This window comes from Globicephala melas, chromosome 9 (assembly GCF_963455315.2).
Source record: "Globicephala melas chromosome 9, mGloMel1.2, whole genome shotgun sequence".
NCBI classification, from domain to species: Eukaryota; Metazoa; Chordata; class Mammalia; order Artiodactyla; family Delphinidae; genus Globicephala; species Globicephala melas.
In genome coordinates, this window is record NC_083322.1 from 79,158,664 (window position 1) to 79,177,541 (window position 18,878).

Consider the following 18,878-nt stretch of genomic DNA (forward strand, 5'->3'; position numbering starts at 1 on the left):
TAGGCATTTTTGTACCCAAACCACCTTTATTGATAGATACAGGGCTGTGAGCCTGTGTATTTTACTTTTTTCCTATTAGAAATAGCTAATAAAATAAGTGATTACTTGTTTTATCTTGTTGTATTTGTAATGTTCCAATTTACTTTTGACATCTTGCAGAATATCTCAGTGGTGCTGAGGGCAAGAATAGTATTAGTTCACAAAGCTGATTTATTAATGGGAAGCTCATTTCATTTAATTGGCATCACGTTTAACACCTGATATGCAGCAACTCACGCCTACTGACAGTAGCTTACAGCAGGCTTCCTGGGTTTTGAGGGCTCTCCTCAAGACCTAAATGAGAAAATCCTTCGGGGAAGATGGACCATTTATTCTTTACAAACGTTTTTCTGAAGAGCACATGCATCTCCTGACATTTGTGAGCTAGATGTCCTGCTTTTTCTCAAGCACATGAGGATCTATTGAAAAACTTCTCTGTGTCACACTGAAACAAAAAGTGCAGCCCACATTGTTAATACTAGCGATGTCTTGTAAATTTAAGCCACATTACTCAGGCAGAAATTCCAGCTGTTAAAACATAGATAATGGAAAACCAGTCTAAGTAGTGACCAACATTCTCAAAAGGGTTAAACCCCAGCATTACACATTACTTGAACCATAAACTCGATTGCTTTGGGGTCATTGACAAGGTCATTATGACTCAAGTATTCTGGTTGGTTTGGTTGTTGAATTCTACTTCATGGAAGAAAATTATATTACTTGCTTTTTAGTATTTTATTGGATTGTGCACTAAATTAAACACTGCATTTAAGACCACAGTGAACTCTCCAAATAATGTGAAAAACTTCATTCTTAAATTTGTAGTTAATTTTGAAGTTAGCTTGACCTATGCAAAGCAAAGCAATAAAAGCTTGGAATTTGCCTGTTTTCTATCATAATATCAATACTATTGTGTGTATGGTAAATTTTCTTCCTTTAAAATTTCTACATCTCAGCTGTATAAAGTTGCAAGAATAACATATTCAATCCTGAGGAATTAAGATGACTTGCATCAGTGTATTTTTTTGTCATATGCAGCTTAACAAGACAAAAGAAGCCTCTGCTTTAAAATCATGGCACAAAAGACCAATTAGTGTGTTAAAAACTAGTGTCAAGTTGGTTGTTTGATAACAATTAAGAACTCGGTCTTTATTGCCCATTCAGTTTTCAAATTTCCTGACAATACACAACAGTATCGAGAGAATACCTTTTCCTCATTAAAAAGAAAAAAGAAAAAAAAGTCATGCGGGAAAGGGAAGCCTTAACTAACAAATATGTGTACGTCCATGTCACACCTCCATATTACTTCAAATTACATGCTGTCACTAATAAGGTCTTTGGGGATAAAATAAGTCATCTCTATAATTCTTCAGTACTTGATTTTATTTTTAACGACTGCCATGTGATATTATGTTCTATTCATCCTAACCTTTAATATAGCAAACCTCGCAAGAGTTCATCATATATTGTCAAAGTGTCTATGAAAATACATTATCTTCAATAAATAGCGGGGGAAATTAGGAACACGTTTATTTTTTCCTTTAGTCGTTACTAAAGCCAATGGCAATCAAAATATAGAAAAAATAGAACTGTGATACTGCTGTATGGGTAGCCCCAGGAAAGCATGTACAACAAAGAATAGCATAATAACTTGTACGTGTTGTCTCGTTTTAAATCAACATACCTAGCCACAGCTCTGTTTTGTGAGTTGTTTTAGATCTGTGAGAAAGTAGGCAAAGATCACACAACAAAGGAGATAAAACTATTTATTCAAACAATAAAAACAGCTGTGCATTTATTATACATCAGGTATTTTATTTGATACAGAGGATCGAAGATAAATGTCACATAGGCAGTTTCCTCAAGGGAGCCTCACAAACCAGTAGGGAATAGAGTCAAACAGACAGTTGTAATACAGAGGAGTAAATGATGTAAAAGGAGGATTTATATGATGCTTCAGGAGGACCCAGAATCCGTATTAGGGCAGACAGATGGGTCAGATCAGGATTCCTGGAGGTGATAAGGTCTGTGCTGAATTTTTAATACTGTGTGGGCATTATTATCCTAAAGACATTCATAAGTCGAAGAAAGGTTAAAAAATCTACAAGCAGTCAGAATGGTTGGTACTCAAACTGTAAGAGCAGCGTTTTAGAGATGAAGTATTTATGTATAAAGTCCCTTATGAAAATACCCTAAGGACTTTAGACTTTGTTTTCTGGAGTCTATGGGAAGTCAATGACAGATTTTAAGGAGGGAGGTGATAAGAGGAAATTCACATTTCATAAAGAAGTCTTTGGTAGCAGAGTAAAGAATTAGTGGCTGGGGAGACTGCTCAGGAGGCTGGTTAAAATTAAGGTGATAAATGGTAGAGGAGTGAATTAAAAGTGCCATGGTGCAGGCAACAGCGTTGAACATTGCAGATAGATACAGTAAAAAAAAAAATCTATTGGGGGTAATTTTATGAGAATAGTAGAGTGATAAGGCTTGGAGTTTTGTTTGCTACTGTGTTTCCTGTTCCAGGGCCAGGACCTGACAAGTGGAAACTGATTTTTTTTTTTTTTCTGAATAATTACATAAATAATGGAAACTGATTTTCTCCATCAATCGTAAGGTGTGAGGCTGTCTACTGAATGTCAAGGGAGATCATGAGTTAGGGTGTCTGAGCACATAGCTGCTCAAAAGAGTTATAAAAGGATGTAACCAGGGAAACATACATTCCTTGGAAATTTTGAGGGCTGAGCTAAAAACCACTGGTTGTTAGTGATTGCTTTATATTTTTGAATGGTTTGCTTTAGCATCATCGCAATCCTAGGTTTAGAAATGGCGAAGGTAGACATGTGGATAAGAGAACGAGGGGCAAAGTGAGGGCTGACTAAGGGGGAGAAGATGGGAAGGGACCTTTGTATTTTGAAAAAAATAAAAGGGTCTCAACTCTGGAGGTTTGTATTGGGTCAAAAATATTTATAATTTTATGATTAATCATGTAAAAGAGCTGGGAGTGTGAGAAGCTGTGTGGAGCAGTATCCTCATAGGAGCTGCGTTCATTTTTTAAGGCTGCTGTAACAAATTACCGTCAATTTAGTGGCTTAGAATGAAACAAATGTTTTATCTAATAATTCTGTAGATGAGAAGTCTAAAATGATTCTCACTGGAATAAAATCAAGATGTCAGTAGGGATGCATTCCTTCCAGAAGATCTCCGGGAAGAATCCATGACATTCTTTTTTCCAGCTTCTAGAGAACCACCCACATTCCTTAGCTCATGGCCCCATTCTTCCATCATCAGAGCCAGCAATGAATGGCGGGTCTAGTCTTCCCCACACTGCATTGCTTTGGTTGGTTCTTGGCTGTCATCATCACATCTTCTCTGACCATTTTTAGGACTCATGTGATTACATTGGGCTCACCTGGCTAATTCAGGGTAATATCCCCATCTGAATGTCCTTAACTTAATCACGTCTGAAAAGTCCGTTTTGCTATGCAAAGTGAGATATTCATAGGTTCCGGGCGTTAGGACATGAACATTTTGAGGCTCCATAATTATGCCTAGTATGGGAGCTATGACTCAATTAAGGCAAGGAGGTATTGAAGCATGTTGTAAATTGAGTGTGGTTTTAGGGATTCACTTACCATGAAATAAGGATTTCAAAAGGCATGGTAGAAAGGTTTTAGAGAAGCAATAAAATTAGATCAGAAATATGGTTTTAGTAGTCATCTTATCTCCAGTAGAAGTTGCCTCTCTGACCTTGTTCGTCTTTCATGATTTGTTCAGTGGAAATCTCATACTTGTTATCAACAAAGATTGATGGGTTAAAAAGAGGAGTTTTGAGTACATTCGTGAAAGAGGCAAACTCGGGCTTCCCTGGTGGCACAGTGGTTGAGAATCCATCTGCCACTACAGGGGACATGGGTTCAAGCCCTGGTCCGGGAAGATCCCACATGTCGTGGAGCAACTGAGTCCGTGAGCCACAACTACTGAAGCCCGTGCACCTAGAGCCAGTGCTCTGCAACAAAGAGAAGCTACCTCAGTGAGAAGCCCGCAGACAGCAACGAAGACCCAATGCAGACAAAAATAAATAATTTTTTTTGCGGTACATGGGCCTCTCACTGTTGTGGCCTCTCCCGTTGCGGAGCACAGCCTCCAGATGCACAGGCTCAGCGGCCATGGCTCACAGGCCCAGCCGCTCCGTGGCATGTGGGATCTTCCCAGACCGGGGCACGAACCCATGTCCCCTGCATCGGCAGGCAGACTCTCAACCACTGCGCCACCAGGGAAGCCCAAGTAAATACATTTTTTTTAAAAAAGGGGCAAACCATTTTTAGGTTTGATTAGCTTTCACCACAGGCAGATCTTTTGTTTTTACCATGTCATAAAACATTGATTGGGTGTAAGATAACTTTATCTTCTTACTTTTTCTGGCCTTGCTTCTTTTGTTTAACTTCTGTAAGTGTCATGTAATTATGTGTTAAGGTTTGACTGCACGTAATGTGCTCAGATAAAATTTATTGAGGCCAGTCACTGATTTATCACAGACAAATGAACAGTTGCGTTCAACTGACAAACGAGGCTGAGTTCAAAATAATAGGAATGTAAAGCTGTGTGTAATCATAGCCATACTTAGACTCTCAAGTCACTCACGTAAAAAATGTCAGCCATTTACTGGCTTTTATTATCAAATGTTATTTTAGTCATAACATCATAATAGCCTTTACTAAAAACCGGGCAACATATTTTTGTTAACAGTTTCATTTAACTTAGTAATTCAGAAATAAAGTAAAAAGCAGGGAGACGGTATTACTGTTTTTAAGGCATCCAGTGATTTAAATAAGGAATATTGACAGCACCTATATTATACTTCTGCAGAAAGGTATGTTCTGATTAATAAAAATAAATATAGAGCTTCCTGTTCTATGTGACATTTTAATTTAATAATGGAAATGTTCATTTAAGAACTAGTCAGGGGCTTCCCTGGTGGCGCAGTGGTTGAGAGTCCGCCTGCCGATGCAGGGGACACGGGTTCGTGCCCCGGTCCGGGAAGATCCCACATGCCGCGGAGCGGCTGAGCCCGTGAGCCATGGCCGCTGAGCCTGCGCGTCTGGAGCCTGTGCTCCGCAACGGGAGAGGCCACAACAGTGAGAGTCCCGCGTACTGAGAAAAAAAAAAAAAGAACTAGTCAGGTTTGGGGACAGGGTCAAAGAAGACTATGCGAAGTGATGAGATACAAGTTATAGAACTTTCAAAGCACCTCTTCACTATTTTGTTAGAAATAGTGTAGTCTTCAAATTTAAGAAGTACATAGCACAATTTACAATCCAGCTTAACACTGTCATCCATTTTGGTATTATCTGACTTCTGCAGTATTATTAACCAAGGGTTATGTATGCATGAAATGATTGTCTCCTCTACAGATTTGGACCTTTCTTCTTTTTATAAAGATAATGGTGCTTGCCTAAAGCAGGGATGTTCTAATAGTTTATCTTTTTTTTAATCATTAGTGGGCTAAAAACCTACAAATTGCAGAATACACGTATTTTTTCCAGCTTTACTGAGTTCTAATTGAAAAATAAAACTGTAAGATATTTAAAGTGTACATCGTGATAATTTGATGTAAGTGTACGTTGAGAACACATGAATTTAAAAAATTAAAATGATAGGTATGTCTATCCTTTAAGCTCTTCAAAAATGTGGATTTTTAAAGTGATGTGAAAAGCAGGCAAAAAGGCTTAATTTAATTTGTTCATTATTTCAAAAGACTATTTGTTGAGGCAGTTTTAGCCATTAATCAAATTAATGAGAGATATTTGAAGTCTTCTGGAGAAAGGTGGGAAGGGTTCAGTCAAGGTACATCTGAGTCTGGACTTGAGGCATAGATCTCTGAGAATATATAAGTACTTAGTATTCAGTATTCAGTTGTCAAATTTGAAGTTTCATGAAAGAGTTCATCCTTTTACAGACTCAAACAGATTTTACGTATTGCACAGAGTTGTGCTTCATACATCCTGGGTTCCACTTATTTGTTCTCAAAATGTTAGGGTTATAGGCTTTTGTGAATATAGTTTCCAGTTGATTCAATTTACTTCTCTTGAAAGTTGAAGACACTGCTCTGTCCGATACTTGATATCTCAGGAACACGCTGAAATTCACAAATCAACAGTAGTAGCCTTAGGAACCTAGATCATGATTTATATTTACAAAAACCTGTGACTTTTCTAACAAATTGTAACTTCATTTCCTTCATCTAACTTTGTGGTTCTTCAAAATCTGAGATTCTCTTGATCTTAGCATTCTTACAGTTTGCATTTTCTGTTTCACCCACTTGACAGTTTAAATTTAAATGAATATATTATATTCCTTGAATCAATAAGCAATATACTTGTTTTTCTCTTGAAGTTTCAATTTTAGTGTTTACAGTTTCTAATTATATCTGTTAGATAAATCGACTTCATCCATCATTAGAGACAAAAAGTTGAGTATCACAGAATGTTGAATCTATCAAAAGTCTTTTGGGCCTCTCCCGTTGCGGAGCACAGGCTCCGGACGCACAGGCTCAGCGGCCATGGCTCACGGGCCCAGCTGCTCCGCGGCATGTGGGATCCTCCCGGACCGGGGCACGAACCCGTGTCCCCTGCATCGGCAGGTGAACTCTCAACCACTGTGCCACCAGGGAAGCCCCCAAAAGTCTTGATTTAAGAAAGTAGTTCAGTATATTTCTTCAACTGCTTTCTATGAGCAAGCATTTGGACATTTGACTGTATTAGAGCAAGTATAGTATGTATACCCTACCTATTTTTACCAAATATTCTATAAAGTGGCAGTGACTAAAGGGGTAAACAAGTATTTCATTCATAGACTTGATCATTTCCTCCTCCATATAACAAACACTATGGATATGTTTGGCAAATTTAGATGAAACCCTTTCCTTTTAAGTATTAGCTGGGTAGACCAGTCATTCTAGCTCATTTCAACAAACATTTTCTTTTCATGTCATTGCAAATCCGTTGTCTGTGGGAAGCGAACACAAAAATGTTTCAAATTATTTACTGGCATTCTTTCTCTCTACTGATTCGTGTGAAGTGTATAAATAGATAAACTTTTCTTTTTCTGGCTTAAAATATCAGTTTAGCCACACCTCTGGATTCAGAGGCCACATTTGTTCTCTAGGCTATGGTTCGGTTCCAAGAACAAGACTGGAGTTTTATAAGTGTCAGGTGAGCTCTGCACTTACCAGAAAGGTCTTGAAATGGCAGGATCAAAATGGTGATTTTAGAGTATCACAGAGAGAAAGAGGAATGTGTGTTGGATAAGAATGGCAAGAAAAGGATGGCATAGATAATGTGGAGTAAATAGGCTGTCTAGGAAAGTCCAGATCAAGTTCTAGAAAAGTGTATGCAACCCTTAAAGGTTCCTCAGGACTTTGGATTGGTTACAGGTTCATTATTCACAGGTGGGCGGGACTACTTATAGATGCCACAGTGGGCAGTATTGACAATATTCTATTGCAAAGTGGGTTTTTTTTCCGACAAAATATTCTATATTGATTTTTAATTTTTTTTTTTTTGCGGTACACGGACTCCTCACTGCTGTGGCCTCTCCCGCTGAGGAGCACAGGCTCCGGACGCACAGGCTCAGCGGCCATGGCTCACGGGCCCAGCCGCTTCGCGGCATGTGGGATCCTCCCGGACCGGGGCACGAACCTGTGTCCCCTGAAACGGCAGGCGGACTCTTAACCACTGCGCCACCAGGGAAGCCCCTCTATATTGATTTTTATTGTCACTTTTCCAGACTACTTTTTTTTTTTTAACTGAAACCACTTATAACACAGTTAATGGAGGTTACTTGTAAAAATATCCATTAATGAGAATTTTGCAATCTGAGAACATTCAGAAAAAGTTCTGTGGTTATGTGATTGCAATAGGAACCAATAAAGTAGTAGTTTTTCATGGAAATGTTTATTTTCAAAATCTCATTTGTGCAAAACCATACTGAAATATTGTTCATAATATGGCATCAACTTCTACATGTATATCCCAGTAATTATTTATGCAGTAATCATTCTCTAAATTATTAAATATTAGATGTCTATACAAAGAATATGCAATGAAGAATAAAAATGATTGGAAATAAATATTCCAAATTATTGATAGAAAATTTTATCATTTTCTTTTAGAGATTATTCAAAAAATCAGTAATGGCCTTTGTGGAATAAATGCCCATTTCCATGTTTATCAGAGTCTCCTTTTTACTAACCTTTTTTTTTTTTTTCAGCAAGTCTCCATTCATTTGGAATATTTAACTGACACATCTCAGAATAACTAATACTGGCTGATCAAGTGATTAAAAACTGCAAATTTCTTTCATTTCAGCACCTGCATCCTTTTTGAGAGAAGTGAGAAAACCCACATGGGCCTGAAAACCCATGTGTTTATTTATAAAATCCAGTTTGTTCCTAAATAACTTGATGTTTCTCACTGGTGCCCTATTTACAATACCTGTTTTGTAAATAATCAAGGTTAAATGTATTTTTTCTGAGAAATTAAATTCTTATTAAAGTTGGCAAATACATAATGGCTTTTCTGGTTTTCTTTAAAGGATCCCCTTTTTCACCTGGAATCGCACAGATCTGAGAGAGGAAGGGGCAGATGTCCTTTTGATGCCAGCTCCTCCTTCATCTCCACTTTAATTGGTAATTATCATGGCTGCAGACATCAGGTGGTAGTCCTATTGATTTCGAAACTTCAGGCAGATTCTTTGGTGTTTCTTCATATACATTGCTGTGTCATATCTATTTATTGGTGCTGGGAGCATGGATATTAAATTTCAAGCCATACTCACCTGAGCCAATTTTACTCTAAAAAAGTGCAGCTGCTATGAAGTATGGACGTCTCATCCAGAAAACACAAACTGTCCCTTACTACCTGGTAGAAGGTATTTTGTATTATGTCATTTATTGTTCACAAAATGCAATTATGTAAATACTTTTTATAAAAATGTAGCTAGAGAAACCAAACTATTTTAACATATGTTAATTCTTTATGTATTAATTACTCTGTGACTGTAAGGGAACTTCTAATATTCTCTTCTTGGTACCTTTCTCTGTGTCAGTAGAATTCAGCAGAGAGTCATCTCAATTTGGAATTTCAAAGTCATTCCTGTTAATTTAAAATGTAAGTTGTAGAGGTTGAGTGGCTCAAACTATGTCCACGTTGGCATAATAGAATAAGCTGGCCATGTCTGATCTGGATTTCAATTAAATTAGTCAAGATACATGAAAATCTCACTTAAATCTCAGAAAAATCCTTTTTCTTTAATACAGTTTGGGACTGAAAATGGAACACCCTTATCAAATACTCCAGCACTGCTATGGTACAGACAGCTGATTGAGTTGCCAAGTATAAAGTTGAAGGGAGCAATCCCTGACACCTCACATAGGTGCTCTTAGGAATCATTCTGTTTCCTCAGTGTTGAGAGGTTCTGATAGATACATGGTACAGATGGACAAGCTTCTGTTATTACATTTGCAGCACTTAGAGTTATCTGCTACTATTAGGTCATCCTGTTTACAGAAAATGAAAACATGTAAAATAACAAGTAGAGATTTCCTATCCTAAATAAGTGGGTAAAACTTAAAACTCCCCACTGATGAGTAATCAACATATCTTTTGCTGGACTGAGAGTTGATGCAGATGTTCCTGTATATTCTAGAGACAACACGTTCCGTGAACTTATTCCAGACAGTTGATTCTGATGGGCCTTGCATCCGAGTTCCCACAGTCCCCTGTCGCAGTAATGGTACTCAGGTCCAAATAAGTAGAGCTTTTATATATACGGATATTTATTTGTAGAACAAAAATCTTACGTTAGCTCTAAACAGTAGGGAAGGTTTGATTTACTACAGCTTCATGATTTGAAAGTGCTTTAAGATGAGAATTTCACGTAGTGATTAGTTCTTTAGGAGCTTGAATAAAGAGATATTTTTAAAGAATATAAGATTTTTAAGAAAATACTATGATATCCTGAGTTCTGCTACTCACTCATATATGTGTGTGTGTAAACACAATATGCGGAGGGGAGATTTTAAATATGGGAATTAAGTTGCTTAAGTCAGTTTGGACTTAGTAGGAATCAGAACCTTAAGAATGCCACTTTTGGAGAATGCCAGCTTCAGAAATGTTAGAAATTCGTGGTAGATTGGCAGCATATGAGTTAAAATACATGCATTTGATAGACTCATACAATTTTTTTCTAATGTTTTTAGTGATTTTTGTAACTTCATAGATTTAAGATTTGAATATGTCTGGAAGAAAGAGACTGTCTTATCATCTTTCTTTTACCATACAATATATTGCACAGAAAAGGCCTCCTATAAATATCGACTGAATGAAATACTCCCTGAGCTTCCTAAACAAACAAACCAAAAATAAATTTGGGGATAGTGTTCACAAGAATATTATAAAAGGTATTGAAAGTCAAAAATTACACAGTAAACGCTACTTCTCTAGTAAAATCCTAAGAAGATTGGAAGAGAACACCATTTATTTTGAACATTTCTTTTAATGGTTAAAAGTAATTTTTTTTTAGCCACTCACCACTCAGCCTCCTTGGAGCTTGTTTTTGCATGAAACTAGGAATTTGAAACTGAATTTTTTTTAAGAGGGGAAATATTACTGGAGGGACATTTCCAAGTGAATTTCATTGAACGTCCAAATCGAATTACACGATGCTAAAATGTGAAGTGCTTGCCATCTGGGTGACTGTTTCCCTTATTCAGAAAAGAAATCAAATCATAAGAGCCCTCCAAACTAAACACAAAAGTTATAGAATAATCCCTACAAAGAGAAGAAATAAAAATATAATTCTTCTCATTTATCCGCTAGCTTTCATCCCAAAGTACCTTTGAGAGATCATTCACTTACTGTGGCTATGCAGCAGCCACTGGGATGGAAATCTGATAACCTCTGTGAGCCAGCAACTCTTTAAAAGACAGGAAGTAGAAATAATTCACCCAATTGAAAAAGCAGCAGGAATTTGGACTGGAAAAAATGGAGCTACCTGAGTTGGAATTTGGTAGGCCTGGTGCAGCTTACTCTGACAGGAAAAGAACGCATTAATGTGGAATTTTATGACCGCACGTGTTCTCTGCCGATGGGTTAGGACAGGACTCCAGCAAAAAGGTGACCATCTTTAGACCATTTCTGCTTCTTCGTTTCTTTATTAATTATAGGTCACACTTAACTTTTAATACCTGTTCACATTAAGATTCACTTTCATCATTAAAAAAAAAAACCCTCAAATTTGTAACAATAGTCATAAAACTAACAAGGCCCCCAAAGAAAAAAACATGCTCACGAATCTGAGAATTTCTTATAATATCTTAACTTTAGATACAAGTTTCATTTTAGTTAACCTAAATTCTGTTGACTTAAGATCACATGGAGTAAAAGCTTACTGAAAAACTAAGTAAGGAATAAATATTATTTGTTAGGTGAAAGGTTAATGAACACTTTTATAAAATTTATAGTCTAATTGAGAATGGAAATGTTAGTAACTGGCAATGATTCTGTGTGAAACAAGATTTAAGGAGTGAAACAAGATTTAAGGAGTAATAGCTCTTTATTGAGCTATGTTCTATATGTTTAGAAGCCAATCAAAATGAAATCATACATTAATTAGGTTTGCTCTTTAAATGTCACTTTGTATTAACAGAATTTACCTTGGTGGTATATAAATTCATATCACAGGTACAATATTTCTATATGTTTAACCACACTTTCCCTCTACAGTGATTACTAATATTACATTGAAAGTGGTCTTAAATAACTGGTTGAAGAAGGCAAGACATTATAATCGGGTTTTAAAAACAGTTTTTTGAAACAATGAATTACTTAGTAAAATGAATTGCTGCATTACTTGTCTATACCTTTCAAGTCAGCGAAAGATGCTTAGGACTTATCTTGCCACTAAAAATTATTAGGTTTGGTGGCCGGCCAAATAAAAATTCAGGAAGGGGCTTCCCTGGTGGCGCAGTGGTTGAGAGTTTGCCTGCCGATGCAGGGGACACGGGTTCGTGCCCCAGTCCGGGTAGATCCCACATGCTGCGGAGCGGCTGGGCCCATGAGCCATGGCCGCTGAACCTGCGCGTCCGGAGCCTGCGCTCCGCAATGGGAGAGGCCACAGCAGTGAGAGGCCCGTGTACTGCAAAAAAAAAAAAAAATCAGGAAATATTTTCTTTATGTCATATGTCATTTTGGTCAGGAAGGAAAAGTATTAACTGACTTTTTTGCATCAGTTTACATTTGATATAATATTGCAGTATTCTTTTTATTAAGTTGATAGCACCTTCAGTAACTTTGGGATTTCTTTAATAGTTTGTCAGCTCAATTCTATTGCTACTGTTTTAAAACGTTTCATTCTGACCCAGATTTTTATTACCAGTTCTAGGTGTAATTTAATACATACCATACCTAAAGTACCTAAGGTATGCTAATGTACATGTTACTAGTGTTTGGGGGAAAACCACTCTGATTTGTCAGGTACCTTTTCACACTTTGCTTTTGAAAGTGCTAGCTTTGTTGTTAGAATTTTTAGGATACTTTCAAGTTAAAGACTTACTGAATTTTATATCAACAAATAACCATGAATGAGGTATTTCATGGTCACCAAAATTTTCTTTCTGCCCTTTTCATGTCTTATGTTACATTTTATAGCAAATAAAACTACAAAAGTTTACAGCTGCTGAAATTTTCATCCTGCACTTTTATTCATCATAATGAGACCTTTGTGAATATATCCCCTCATTACAAATTCTGTGAATTAAAGGTCAATGTCAGTTGAATGAAAGGGAGTCGGAATTCATGCAGGGAAAACTTAAGTGATTATCTCAAGCTCTTAATACCATTAAAACTTTTTTTTACAAATAAATGTTTCTATTTTATTAACTGTGTATTCAAGGCAGAATTACAAATGAATAGTTCTGGCACAAAATAGGACTTCATAAATGTTAGAAAAATAAATGAAATCATCGAAATGAAGGTAAAGTGGATGTCTTTACAATGACAACCTCTATAAACAGAAGTGAATGTGCTGGCTCGTTTCTTGAATTCGTCCCAACTGTGTAGAAACTTATGCCTTTAGCATGTTCCTGTGCCTAAAGAATATCTGTAATTTCTTATCCAGGTTAAGACTGCTGTGCTTTGTCATCTGGCAGAATGCCAAGCATCCACATGCTCACTGTTGCTTCTGGCCATTAACTGCTAGTTGCTAATGAGCTATTTGAATACTTGCTTATGGTTTTCTCAAAAAAAGAAGAAAAAAAATGTCGTCTTCAATTCCCCATGGACATTCTCCCCCTTAGAAATCTGATTTGACCATGCTGGTAGCAATGTCACAGTTTTGCTACCAGGGAAACTCAGTACTGTCATGGATGCTAGCAAATGCAAATGAACAGATTCAGAACGCAGTTTTCTTTTTTCCTTCATACGTCAGAAACCACCTTCTTGACATTGATAGCTAATGCTAGCTATTTGCCAAAGCAAAAACAAACAGAAAGTCCAAACAACTACATAACTAATAAAAGGACCTGCTTTTCCTGATTTCTTTCAGCATCCTACACAGACCATGAGTGTAAACTGGGAGGTTGGAACCTGTGGACCATTCTTATCCATCCTCATCCTCCCAAGTGCATTTTGTTTCTCTTTGCAATTATGCATGTAATAATCACTCTGTGAAATAGTGCAAAAGTAGAATGATTTTCTAACAAAATGATACAGTTCAGTTATAAAATGAGGTAGTTAAATCCATCTTTAGCCATGTCTTTTCCATGAAACGAACATGTTTCACATTCAGATTTGTAGACGTTTACAACATAAATAGGAGAAATGCTTGAGCAAGACTTAAGAAAATAAGAAGGGCATGAAAAACTGTGAATTTTTCTCACTAAACACTTAAAATCTGTATTTACAACATGGTGAGTAAAAACTCTAATCGATTAATAATACCATCTGTGAACTAAGCTCTTGATAATGTTGATAAAATATTAAGGCAATGAAGTATGTTTCACTAAAACTTCAACTGGAGTTTGTATTGTAAAAAAAGGAGTTGTGTAGAAAAGTATTTTACTTATGCATTTTAACTTAGAATTATTCACAATGGGTTTGTTTTTGTATCGCCAAGGTTAAATGATTGTTTTATTTTCTTTCCTACAAACTAGTTGAGAGTAGACACAGTCTTTTGCGGCTGAAACTATTGGGGACAAATACTAGAAGAAGATAGAGTCCCTGTGTTCCTGGATTTAAATTATGAAATATAGTCTTTTTGAGGAACAAAAACTCAAAGAACTCTGCTATTCATATAAATGCCAACAGTTTTTTCTTTCTTTTGATATTTTCTCCCTGAAGCATTTTTGAAAAATCAGAATCTTATCCTGAGGTTTTTGTTTTTATTGCATTTCATAGTTTTTTTTTTAAATTTGAACACTAAAAGTTTCAGATTTATTCACTTGTTAATTAACTCATTATGCCATTCTTTGATTCAACAAATGCTTATTGAGCATTTTCTGTATTCCAGATGCTCTACAGGATATTGGTGACAAAAGAATATAATAAGACACATCAAGAAGTCTGCATTCTAGTGAGGAATAATGTCAAACACAGGAGACAAACTATAGTAGGATGAGAAATATGATAGGCATGGGGGCTATGGTGGTACTAGGAGCTAACTAACACAAGTTCGGTCAGGGAAAGCTTCATGGAGAAAGTGGGCCGTGGCCAGGTAAATGGGAGGTGAAGTGGGAAGGCGGGGAGGTGCAGAATTCCAGGCAAAGAACATACAAACCATAAAAAGGGCAGCAGAGAGAACAGAAAAGCTTGGCAACCTCAGGAAATCACTTGTACACCTCTCTGGTTGTCCAAATAACCGAGGCAGTGAGATTCCGAACAGTTTTGCCACAAGCAGTAGGTTTGGGGCTGGGGGCTTAGTTTGCCAGATTTCCAGTGCAGAATTGTTTCCACTCTTCTGGTATCTGTACACAGAGACTATTGTTGAACATGACAATGATAAGTTACATTCACCTGTCAAAATACCCTGCAGATGTGTTTTATTTTTTAATGATAACCAACTAACATTAACATAACATCAGTTACCATCAGAAGCCTATAACAATGAAACATATGGCTGCAAGTCAAATTGGTTATTTATATTCAGAATATCAAAATAGATACCAGTAAACTCTGTGACCAAGCTAATACATTTATTAAATATCATGTCTGTATAGACATAGAAAACTAAAAATTTGAGTAATTCTGTTCTTATTATTGAAAACCTAAAACATATTGTACTATTTGTATGAAATATTTTTTAATCCGTGATAATATGAATTATCCAGATATTATTTTTTGCTCTATACAATACCAAAATATTGATTCACAAGTTGTCTCTATACCAGTTATAATTTTAAAGTTTTCAACTAGAAACTATGTATTTGCCATAAATAATATCAATTATAATAATGTTCATTATTTTTGTTCATTTAATTAGTATTAGTTAACTTTGTGCCTAAAGCTTTATTCTCATTATTTTTCATTAAAGTGTTTGTTTTTTCTTAGGAAAGTATTTTACCAAACATCATTATTATCTATTACTATAAATTTATTTTGTTCTTCACACTGATAATAAAATATGAAAGGACAATCTTTCCCTTCTGAGGAAAAGCTAATGTTTCCAACAGGAACACGTTTGGTTCAGTTTACATAGCATATAGTTTTTAGCACCTGTCTAGTAGCTTCTTTGAAGTTTAAGTCATACAGTTCATATTGTATTATTTGAATTGTTCACAAACCATTTTCTTTTATCTGGATACAAAAAGGGAAATTGGGTAAAATTGGTACTATATCATCTTTTCCTTTTTGCAGATAACCTGCCCTGGATGTATATTATTTGGTATCATATGGCTCCATCTAGTGGCTGCAAGGGGAACTTTTTTGTTAAATTTGTAGAATTGATTACAAGTGGAACTTGGAAAGTGTTCAGATTGGGATAAGTGCAAGAAAATTGATGTGAACTAAAATAAAGATTATTTTTCCAAAGTAATATTTTCAGATATAAAAGTTCTGTGAATATTTTAGGAAATTTTAAAGAAATCTTTTTTTTTGTACCCATTATGAATTAAACATTCAGTCCAGTCCATATTAGAAAAATAAGTTGTTTAGGACAGTTTTACAAAATGGCCTTTTTATTTTATTACTGTATTTTATTGAAGTATAGTTGATTTACATCAATATATTCTTTTTCAGATTCTTTTCCATTATAGGTTATTACAAGATATTGATAATAGTTCCCTGTGCTATACAGTAGATCCTTGTTGTTTATCCATTTTATGTATAGAAGTATGTATCTATTAATCCCAGATTCCCAATTTGTTCCACCCCTCCCTTTCTCTTTTGGTAACCATAAGTTTGTTTCCTATGTCTGTGGGTCTATTTCTGTTTTGTAAATAAGTTCATTTGTATCATTTTTTTTTTAGATTCCACATGTAAGTGATAACACATGATATTTCTTTCTGTGCCTGACTTACTTCACTTAGCATGAAAATCTCCAGGTCCATCCATGTAAGATGGCCTTTATATTTTTATGGAAACTATAACCAAGTACAATAACTTTTTAAAATTTCAGAACAACCCTTGCTCTGGTGGTTCAATAGTCAAGTAACTCCTTTGTGCGTGAACTCGTTCATTTCTGCCATAGAGTTGATGATCTCCAAGGCCTTTTAATGAATTCAGCATGACTCTCTTTTATCTATGTTCAAGTAGTACAGATTGAACCCCACATATGGTTCATATCCCTAACCACTGAATACATTTTATCCCAAAATACTCTTTTTACACATGGATATAAAACTTCTGGTGAAGACAGCGCTGATTGAATTGGATACAAATTATGTCGTTCTTCCCCCCTTCTAGTTTCAAAGAATATGCTTAAATAAGAGTTCTGATATAACTCTTCTCTACCAAATTTTATTTTCTGAAGTCTGGTTATAAAGCATCTTTATTTTTTAGTTTTTGTTATTTTCCTTATCATATTTCTCATTCAGCATGTATTGAATATACAGGATGAACTAAACAAATACAGCTTCTTTTTTAATTTGTTGTCTTGAAAATTTTCAAATACAAAGAAAAATTGAAAGAGGAATAAAAAATTTATAGCATTTACCTTGGCCCACCAACTGTTAATATTCTACCACATTTGCCTCTGTCTCTCCTGTCTCTCTCTCTCTTTCTCACTTATTATAATATATATAGTTTAAAAGTGAATTCCTTTGCGAAGGACCTGAATTTTATTTATTTGTATCTTGTATAGCTTTTAAGTATCCATAGTGGGTTTTGTGAACCAAAAAAACCATTTATGGTTACTTGTCTTTTTGTAAATGAAGAATAGTTTATTATAGTAACATTTATCAAAACTTAGTTTTCTTGTTTTTAAATTCAATTTATAGCTCACTTTTCTTTTTCTAAATCTAAATCTAACAAAAGCAATCATCTTTACTTTTGAAAAATTGTTAGTTATCTCAAGGTGGAAATAAACTTCTTACAGTGATCCTGTTTACAACTCAGTTGATTACTTTCTCAAATTTTAAACTTTACAAATATATTTAATCTGTTCAAGTTTTTGAAAGTTTTAAAGACCTTACCTTAGAGAAAACCCTTCATAAATATTGAAACAATTTTTAAATCTAATCAATAAAATTTATAAATATGACACTCAAGTTTTGTTTAATTCTGTTTAGATACTTGGTCAAATTTTTATACCTATAACTTTAATAATTCTAATTCGAAAATTGAGTATACAGTTAAATTTATTAAATTGGAAATCCAATTAATTTGAATTCTCTTTAAAAAAGGACTTTAAATACCACTTGGACACATATGTACACGTTCCAGGTTTAACAGAAAGGCATTAATACTTTGAGTATACTTTTAGTATACTCATCACGTCTGTACTTTAAAAGCTGACCACAGTTACATGACACTCATTAAGAAAATAATTTTGTCACCCTAAATTGAGGTTGCTATATCCAGCGATCTGTTGCTATCATCTTCTTCTTGGCCAGTGATTTTAGCCCAGGACAGGATTGGAGCCTCATATGCCCAGGACAATCCTTCTGGACTCACTGAGGAGCACACCAGTTGCCTTTTGTTGTCAGTTCGACAAAAGAGAACCCCAAGTTCCTGTGCTTGAGAGGTTTTGGTCTTTCTGGAGGTCTAGTTATATCATTATGTTATTTTTCTTTTTGTTAATTGTTTTTTCTCTTCTCGTGAGCAATTTTAATGTCTGTCTTTCTGGCTGGCCCCAAAGATATGTTGCCATGGCTTGAGATCCTGCGTACGTTTGTGTATTCCTTGGTCTGATTTAAGTCTGTGGCCTTCGCCACATGTTGCAGCTAACTTCATTCGTTCTGTTGACTGCCTGATTAAATTATGAGCTCTTTCTGTCATTTCTGTCTAAATAAGCCACACACTTACAAATTAGATGACAACTAATTGGATTATGTACAGTTTTGTCAGACTTTGTGGTTCCTGCCTTAAAATCATGTTGATGGAAGCAAGTTCTTACTACAAGAAGAATTTGAGTTAGCTGACTCACATATAATACCAGTCCTAATACTAATACCAATACCAATACTAATACCCTGATGATATGAAGGTTAAAATAAGTTTATTAAAATACCATGAAGCCAGGTTATGTATCAAATACTCATGTAGGCCTTAGTATATACCAGCTACTCTTCTAAATGCTTTACTCTTAACAACACTTCTGAGTGCTATTCCCCTATTTGTAAATGTGGAAAC

General features: G+C 35.5%; 1 protein-coding gene across 1 annotated transcript in view; it reads left to right on the forward strand.

Moving 5' to 3' along the window:
* SEMA3E (semaphorin 3E) overlaps window positions 1-18,878 on the forward strand; it is a 265,807-nt gene that overhangs the window by 204,833 nt on the left and 42,096 nt on the right. The window contains exon 5 of the mRNA XM_030856994.2: window positions 8,629-8,722. Coding sequence (XP_030712854.2) covers window positions 8,629-8,722 — 94 coding nt within the window. The remainder of the gene's footprint in view (window positions 1-8,628; window positions 8,723-18,878) is intronic.